The sequence below is a fragment of the Armigeres subalbatus genome, chromosome 3 (genome assembly GCF_024139115.2).
Source record: "Armigeres subalbatus isolate Guangzhou_Male chromosome 3, GZ_Asu_2, whole genome shotgun sequence".
NCBI lineage: Eukaryota > Metazoa > Arthropoda > Insecta > Diptera > Culicidae > Armigeres > Armigeres subalbatus.
In genome coordinates, this window is record NC_085141.1 from 17,339,503 (window position 1) to 17,348,078 (window position 8,576).

Consider the following 8,576-nt stretch of genomic DNA (forward strand, 5'->3'; position numbering starts at 1 on the left):
AATGTGACGATTCAAAATCTGAGATTCTTCCCTCCACCCTATGTATGTCGTGGATGCTCCTATAGTGACCTAGAATTGAAATAATATTTTTATACTTAATGAATCACGTTTATAATGTAAACTGTTAAAAATGGGAGCAAAAAAAAATTTACGTTAGATCGAGGTAAAAATTACGTTATATCGAGTTACGTTATATCGAGGTTACGTTATATCGAGGTATTACTGTAGATCATCTACAAAAACCTCTGAAACAGATTTAAATTTGTTCCATACAAATGCTTGAAACTTTGTTCACGCTTTTGTGCGTTAAAAGAGGAGCGTAAAGGAATGAGTGTTAAAATATATTTTATAGTATCTTATAAAGCTTGGAATTATGGCTCCGTAAAGTGTTATACATGCCTGACCTTACCAAATAAACGAACTTGGAAAAAAAAAGATTGGAATTCGTTGACCCCACCTATCCAGTGGACCACTATTGGTCTGGGTTCCAGTTTTCCATTTTCCATATCCATTTTTTCTCTCCGACGGTCGAAAAACACCAAAGGCGTTTTCCACCAAGTTTTATAAATCAATAAAACAGCAGTAAAACTTCGTCATACGTACAACATTCATCACGTCACGCGCTGGCCGTATGTTTTGCTACAGGCAAAAAAGCAGTGCAGAAAAATGATGAAAATATACAGCAGAGAAACAGCGAGGCAATACCAAAACCATAAGCTCAAGCCAGTGAAATAACATTCTATCATCGCCGACGGACTGGATTTACTGGAAACGGAAAATAAGGCGTTCGGGATGCCTTGGACTGAGAAACCTGGCAAGTTGAACATTTAGATGGGAAGCGTAAACTATGCTGCAGTATAAATTAACGCGTTCGTACATTTGTTTATTCTGTTATTCATTTCCATCTTCTTCCTTGGACTTTCGTCGACTAACTGGTTCTTTTCGTAGTCTGGAATGATTGATATGGCATCCATTGATTACGAAACGAAAGAACTTTATCTGGTAGTGTGAGTTTACTGGCGGTATTTCCAGACTACCTACATGATTGTAGCGACTGTTGGATAAAAAACAACACTGAATTAATGGAATGCAACAAACACTTCTTCATAAACTTCTCACTACGCGAATAATTAGATCTGATGGCGTAGCAAAGTTTATCTACAAGAAACAAACAAAAATGTTTCAATAGATTCAACGTAGAGTTCGAAGGAATACTTCTGCCAGTTGCCCTGTTGAGTTGATTGCTTTTGATTAAAGATTGATTCATGGAAAACTGCACAGATTTTTGCAGATCAACAGCAGAACATTTGCCGACAATAGTTCGTTGTGTTTAATAATAACAAAAATACATAGGGACACGGCAGGTATTTTCGTCTGTTCGTCATAGTCTCGAAAACCAATAAAAAAGACGCTTTTTTGTAAAACTCATACGTACCAAATCGTAAACTCAGGAGAAACGTTCTACTATAGTGGAGTTCTAGCAAATGTACGTTGCTTTCGTTGGTTTTAGCCCCTACGACGAAGGACGGAAATACCTGCCGTGTCCCTAAGAAAAATATGCAATTTGATGCATACTTTGCGAGGTTAATGCTCCTCACAGTATTTTTTTATGCAGTTCGAAATAGATGAATAGAATAGATAGCCACATTTTGCTTCGCCCATTGAAGCGTGTCCACAAAGTGCTTAGCCGCTCGTTAGGATACCGAATGTAAAGTGCAGTAATTAGATTAAATGGAAACAAAAAAATAAATAACCCGTGATGGGCGTTAAGTTGGCGGTGGACGTATGATAATAAAAACAATTTTTACCGTGGGAAACCTTGATAAATCGATAGCATATAAATCAATATGGATTAGGATAAAAAAATTAACAACTGTCGATACTGAAACCCGTGAAGGTCGAATTGGCGAAATTGCTTACATTTTTGCTATAAATAATCAAATGCCCGAGTTAACGGGGTATCAGTTCAGCGAGTTCAGTTCTTGATAGAACATCAACGCCAACGCAACGCAACTGCAGCAAAATGATCAAGATTACTGTGGTGGTCCTAGCCCTGCTGGGCTCTGTCCTTGCTTACGAGCAGCATGGATTTATCAGCGAGGTGAAACATATTCCGTACAAGTGGTACGGTGGCATCCAGAGCGATATCGGTGGCGGCGGGCTGGGTGGAATCGGTTTGGGCGGTGGTTCGATCGGTGGAGGATGGGTAAGTTCGTACATCTTAAGACAATAAAAATAGTGTCTTAATCAGCTGATTGGGTCTACAGGAAGGTGACTGGAAGCAAGGCGGTGAAGACTACTACTCGTACCCGAAGTACAAATTCGAATACGGAGTAAAGGACTACAAGACGGGTGATCACAAAAGCCAATGGGAAGCACGTGATGGTGATGTAGTTAAGGGAGAGTACACTCTGGATGAAGCCGATGGAACCAAACGTATCGTTGAATACTACGCCGATGACAAGAACGGTTTTGAAGCCAAGGTCAAGAATATTGGGCATGGTATCGAGCAAGGTGGACTGGGAGGTGGTTACGAAAGTGGTTACCACGGATTGGGATACAGCTACAGCAAGCTAAAGAAGTACAACTGAGGGTACATACCAAGACCGACTATGCTGATGATAACTGTAAATCGTTACTGAATAAAGATGTTCCAGAGAGTGAATATTAAAAAAATATGTTAGTTGGCATTTTTACGAGAAACTTTCCATGTATAGCTTCACACTTTTAATTTTTTTCATACATAGCTCACTTTTTTTTATCTCCCAAATTCAAGCCTGCACCCACCGTGCCTGGCCGTTTTAATACTTGTGTCCTATTTATGATATGCTGCAAATATTAACACCCAAAAGGCCAAGCTCTTTGAGAAAGCGATTTTTCATTTTGAAAAAATCATAACTTTTTTATTTTTTGTCCAATCTTGATGAAATTTTGACACAAGGTCCAATTTTTATTCTAGTTTTGGCTGCACACTGAGTTTTTCGGAATTTCTGGATGGTTCCGGAATTATTCCAGATTCCCTTGGGGTACCAGCAAACTGGTGTTTGGGGTATTTCGCCAGTTACTCGATTTTTCTTCATGGAACCCATATCAAACAGTATGAAACAATATTGCCACACTAATAACGACTCTCATAGCAATTTTTCCGAAAGTAAGTCTTCCATACGGACATCCCCAGGAAGCTTCCAAATGTCCCCAGGAACCTGTAATGGGACAATTTCGATTTTGCTCGAAACATGTCGTGCGACGGCTCTTTCTTCACAATTTTTCATGAATATACTCGCTGTTGTTATAAAAGTGGTATATGGTCAATTTGGCCACTCTTGTGACGCCCGGAATGCCCCCAGGGAACCTGTAAAGGGTACAATTTCGATTTTGCTCCGAAACATATCGTGCAACGGCTCTTTCTTCATAATTTTTCATGAATATACTCGCCGTTATAAAAGTGGTCTATGGTCAGTTTGGCCACTCTTGTGACGCCCGGAATGCCCCCAGGGAACCTGTAAAGGGGACAATTTCGATTTTGCTCCGAAACATGTCGTGCGACGGCTCTTTCTTCATAAGTTTTCATGAATATACTCGCTGTTGTTATAAAAGTGGTCTATGGTCAATTTGGCCACTCTTGTGACGCCCGGAATGCCCCCAGGGAACCTGTAAAGGGGACAATTTCGATTTTGCTCCGAAACATATCGTGCAACGGCTCTTTCTTCATAATTTTTCATGAATATACTCGCCGTTATAAAAGTGGTCTATGGTCAGTTTGGCCACTCTTGTGACGCCCGGAATGCCCCCAGGGAACCTGTAAAGGGGACAATTTCGATTTTGCTCCGAAACATGTCGTGCGACGGCTCTTTCTTCATAAGTTTTCATGAATATACTCGCTGTTGTTATAAAAGTGGTCTATGGTCAATTTGGCCACTCTTGTGACGCCCGGAATGCCCCCAGGGAACCTGTAAAGGGGACAATTTCGATTTTGCTCCGAAACATGTCGTGCGACGGCTCTTTCTTCACAATTTTTCATGAATATACTTGCTGTTGTTATAAAAGTGGCCATTGGTCAGTTTGACCGCTCTCGTGACGCCCGGAATGCCCCCAAGGAACCTGTAAAGGGGACAATTTCGATTTTGCTCCGAAACATGTCGTGTGACGGCTCTTTCTTCACAATTTTCCATGAACATACTCGCTGTTGTTATAAAAGTGGTATATGGTCATATTGGCCACTCTTGTGATGCCCGGAATGCCCCCAGGGAACCTTTAAAGGGGACAATTTTGATTTTGCTCCGAAACATGTCGTGTGACGGCTCTTTCTTCACAATTTTTCATGAATATACTCGCTGTGTTATAAAAGTGGTCATATGGTCAGTTTGGCCACTCTTGTGACGCCCGGAATGCCCCCAGGGAACATGTAAAGGGGACAATTTCGATTTTGCTCCGAAACATGTCGTGCGACGTCTCTTTCTTCACAATTTTTCATGAGTATACTCGCTGTTGTTATAAAAGTGGCCATTGGTCAGTTTGGCCACTCTTGTGACGCCCGGAATACTCCCAAGAAACCTGTAAAGGGGACAATTTCGATTTTGCTCCGAAACATGTCGTGCGACGGCTCTTTCTTCACAATTTTTCATGAACATACTTGCTGTTGTTATAAAAGTGGCCATTGGTCAGTTTGACCGCTCTCGTGACGCCCGGAATGCCCCCAAGGAACCTGTAAAGGGGACAATTTCGATTTTGCTCCGAAACATGTCGTGTGACGGCTCTTTCTTCACAATTTTCCATGAACATACTCGCTGTTGTTATAAAAGTGGTATATGGTCATATTGGCCACTCTTGTGATGCCCGGAATGCCCCCAGGGAACCTTTAAAGGGGACAATTTTGATTTTGCTCCGAAACATGTCGTGTGACGGCTCTTTCTTCACAATTTTTCATGAATATACTCGCTGTGTTATAAAAGTGGTCATATGGTCAATTTGGCCACTCTTGTGACGCCTGAATGCCCCAGGGAACATGTAAAGGGGACAATTTCGATTTTGCTCGAAACATGTCGTGCGACGTCTCTTTCTTCACAATTTTTCATGAGTATACTCGCTGTTGTTATAAAAGTGGCCATTGGTCAGTTTGGCCACTCTTGTGACGCCCGAATACTCCCAAGAAACCTGTAAAGGGGACAATTTCGATTTTGCTCGAAACATAACACGCGACGGCTCTTTCTTCACAATTTGTTATGAATATACTCACTGTTCTTACAAAAAATGTCATTGGACAGTTTGGCCACTCTTGGGACACCCGGAATGCTCTCAAGGAACATTTAAATGGGACAATTTCGATCTTGCTCCGAAACATGTCGTCAACTGAGGCGAAAGGTGCTATGGCGAAAAAAACAATTTCTCGTGTCAAGTCTGCTACTGAAAAAAATGTACTATAGGCCTGGGTGCTGCTGAAAGAGTCGTCTTTTTGATCTCAAGCGAGTGAAGGGGTATTTTGAAAATATTCCCATGAGCAAAAATATTTTGTAGTTACTTAGTTGTCAAAATTTCTCGCTCTTAAGATTTACTCGACAAATCGATTTTATTCGAACCTTCCAGCAATAGACTAAAAATCAGCTTAGGCGATAAAACCTGTAGAAATAATGTCCTCACAAGTACATAATTTATTTGAAAAAGACTCACAGGAATAAAATATGTTGTCCAAATACACAATATTCTGTAATATGTAACATAGACTGAAAACAAATGCTGTAATAATATATTCAAGTTCATGAAAAGTTAGTACGTACCCCCAACTCGATTTTCCAGCAGTCAGTTCAGCGGATACGGGCATCGAGTTTTTTTTTTAACTAATTGCATGAAAAGGTGCTTCCGTCGCAAGCAGTTTATCCTCCAACGGGATTCGAAATTCGAGTCTTTCAATTATCTGCAGGGTAACATTAATTATGTTTTATTTCTGAGATTGCTGTTGGTAGCGAGGACTAAATACGATATATCGTAAACCGTAACACACTACGTCAAAGTGATTACCGTGTTAAGGGAAAAAAATATATGTATGTATGAATGCCATCATTATTTTCAATAAACTTTCACACAGTTCTGTTTTTTTTCTTGAATATCTGAAACATCATAATTCTGCTTCTCAGATTCCCCAACAAGGGTCTGTTCTCAAATTACGTAACGCTTTGTGGAGGGGGGGTCCAACTTACGTTATACTTTGTTACACTAAAAGGTGGGAGAGGGGGTGGGTGCTACCAAATTTTACGCATAACGCGAATAAAAATTTATTTGAATGCGTATTTTTTAATCACTGATTGAAGTAATTTCTGTTTATCGTTATCGTATATTGGCGACATAGCGGGACTGATATGTGTAAAAATGCTAAAAGGACGTTGTATTTCTCGACACCACAATTCCACAAAACTATCTAAATGGTTATGATGGCAAATTCTATTTTCGTTTCTACTAGCTGCATTCTTGATATCCTTGATTTTTGATTATGTGCCGTCCCTATTCTAGCAGTGTTCAAAAATACCAAAACCCAAATGCTTTAGAGAAGGAAAAAGATGTGCCTTTAATTTTTATACAGTTACGCGTTAAGTGAGGAAGGAAGGGGGGACCAAAATTGTTACTTTTTGTTACGAAGAGAAGGGATGGTGTACAAAACTCGGATTTTTGCGTTACGTAATTTGTGAACAGCTCCTAAGTCCTGGTTGAAAATTTACTTTTCCTCCGACTTCAAGACAGCTTCACTAGTTCTTTAAACTATTTCTATGTGTGCACATCTAGATTACTCCGAGGCTACTGCAAGCAGCGAAGGGCTAGTAGGATATCGTAAGGGACAATATACGGAATAACAGGTAGAAATGACAGAATGCTTCATTACTTATTCAAAACACCCATCACTTGTAACTATGAAATAATCAGCCATTGGCTGTGATTTTACTTTAAACATTCTAACGAATACCGTAATTCTACTTGCTTTCATATATACTCACGATGTCAAGCGTGAATTATAGCAAAGCCTGTTTCTATTTGTTCCTCTTTTGACTGGTGCCGCATCAAAATCAATGACTGTCATCGTCAAAATTCTTGGAATTCTATAATCCCATTGTATTGTATTATGTGGGCATCGATGAAACACAAAGTATTCGGTGATATATCATTTACAGCCTTTTGCAAATAGAAGCCGGTTGCGACAGTATATAGATGCAAAAGGGCTTGTTTTTATCTGAATTTTAAATCTTACTTTTCTTCGTATCGATACAATTTTCAAATCCAGTTGACAAGCGATATTGAGATTGACCTGTTGTAAAAATGTAGAGCTCATTGGAGACGGATCTAGTCAACGTGCATTCTGATGTCGACGAATTCGTCTGTGATCTGAACAGCGACGAAGAGCTTTTTGAAGAGCATCCGTTTGCATACGAAGAGGATGAAACAACATTTTTTAACAAATCAGGAGATTTTAAGTGGTCAACAAAGCGGCTTTCCAAAGTTCGTAAAAATGATGCAAAACTTGAACGTGACAAAAGTTTCAATCTAAGTTTAAGTAAAATAAGTTCACCTAAAAAAGCATTTATGAAGTTTTTCGACGAGGAGATGATTGATAGGTTAATGCTATACACAAATACGTAAGCTGCTGCAAGGAGTGATACCAATTATCGTCCCTCGACCACTTTAATAACAACAGCGAGTATATTCATGAAAAATTGTGAAGAAAGAGTCGTCACACGACATGTTTCGGAGCAAAATCGAAATTGTCCCCTTTACAGGTTCCCTGGGGGCATTCCGGGCGTCACAAGAGTGGCCAAACTGACCATAGACCACTTTTATAACAACAGCGAGTATATTCATGAAAAATTGTGAAGAAAGAGCCGTCGCACGACATGTTTCGGAGCAAAATCGAAATTGTCCCCTTTACAGGTTCCTTGGGGGCATTCCGGGCGTCACAAGAGTGGCCAAACTGACCATAGACCACTTTTATAACAACAGCGAGTATATTCATGAAAAATTATGAAGAAAGAGCCGTCGCACGACATGTTTCGGAGCAAAATCGAAATTGTCCCCTTTACAGGTTCCTTGGGGGCATTCCGGGCGTCACGAGAGCGGTCAATCTGACCAATGGCCACTTTTATAACAACAGCGAGTATGTTCATGAAAAATTATGAAGAAAGAGCCGTCGCACGACATGTTTCGGAGCAAAATCGAAATTGTCCCCTTTACATGTTCCCTGGGGGCATTCCGGGCGTCACAAGAGTGGCCAAACTGACCATAGACCACTTTTATAACAACAGCGAGTATATTCATGAAAAATTATGAAGAAAGAGCCGTCGCACGACATGTTTCGGAGCAAAATCGAAATTGTCCCCTTTACAGGTTCCCTGGGGGCATTCCGGGCGTCACAAGAGTGGCCAAACGTCAAACTGACCAATGGCCACTTTTATAACAACAGCGAGTATATTCATGAAAAATTGTGAAGAAAGAGCCGTCGCACGACATGTTTCGGAGCAAAATCGAAATTGTCCCCATTACAGGTTCCCTGGGGACATTTGGAAGCTTCCTGGGGATGTCCGTATGGAAGACTTACT

At 40.4% G+C, this 8,576-nt stretch overlaps 1 protein-coding gene across 1 annotated transcript; it reads left to right on the plus strand.

The window, feature by feature from the left end:
• Positions 1-1,797: 1,797 nt before the first annotated feature.
• Positions 1,798-2,649, plus strand: LOC134221150 (adult-specific cuticular protein ACP-20-like). The gene is made up of 2 exons (XM_062700339.1): positions 1,798-2,206; positions 2,268-2,649. Exons 1-2 carry the CDS (start codon positions 2,024-2,026, stop codon positions 2,589-2,591), a joined length of 507 nt encoding a protein of 168 aa, XP_062556323.1. The 5' UTR covers positions 1,798-2,023; the 3' UTR covers positions 2,592-2,649.
• The last annotated feature ends 5,927 nt before the right edge of the window (positions 2,650-8,576 follow it).

Bases quoted from the DNA above. Each gene is read 5' to 3' on its own strand.
- LOC134221150 (XM_062700339.1), top strand. From the start codon at position 2,024: ATGATCAAGATTACTGTGGTGGTCCTAGCCCTGCTGGGCTCTGTCCTT. The intron at 2,207-2,267 runs GTAAGTTCGTAC...TTGGGTCTACAG, and splicing joins GTTCGATCGGTGGAGGATGG to GAAGGTGACTGGAAGCAAGG.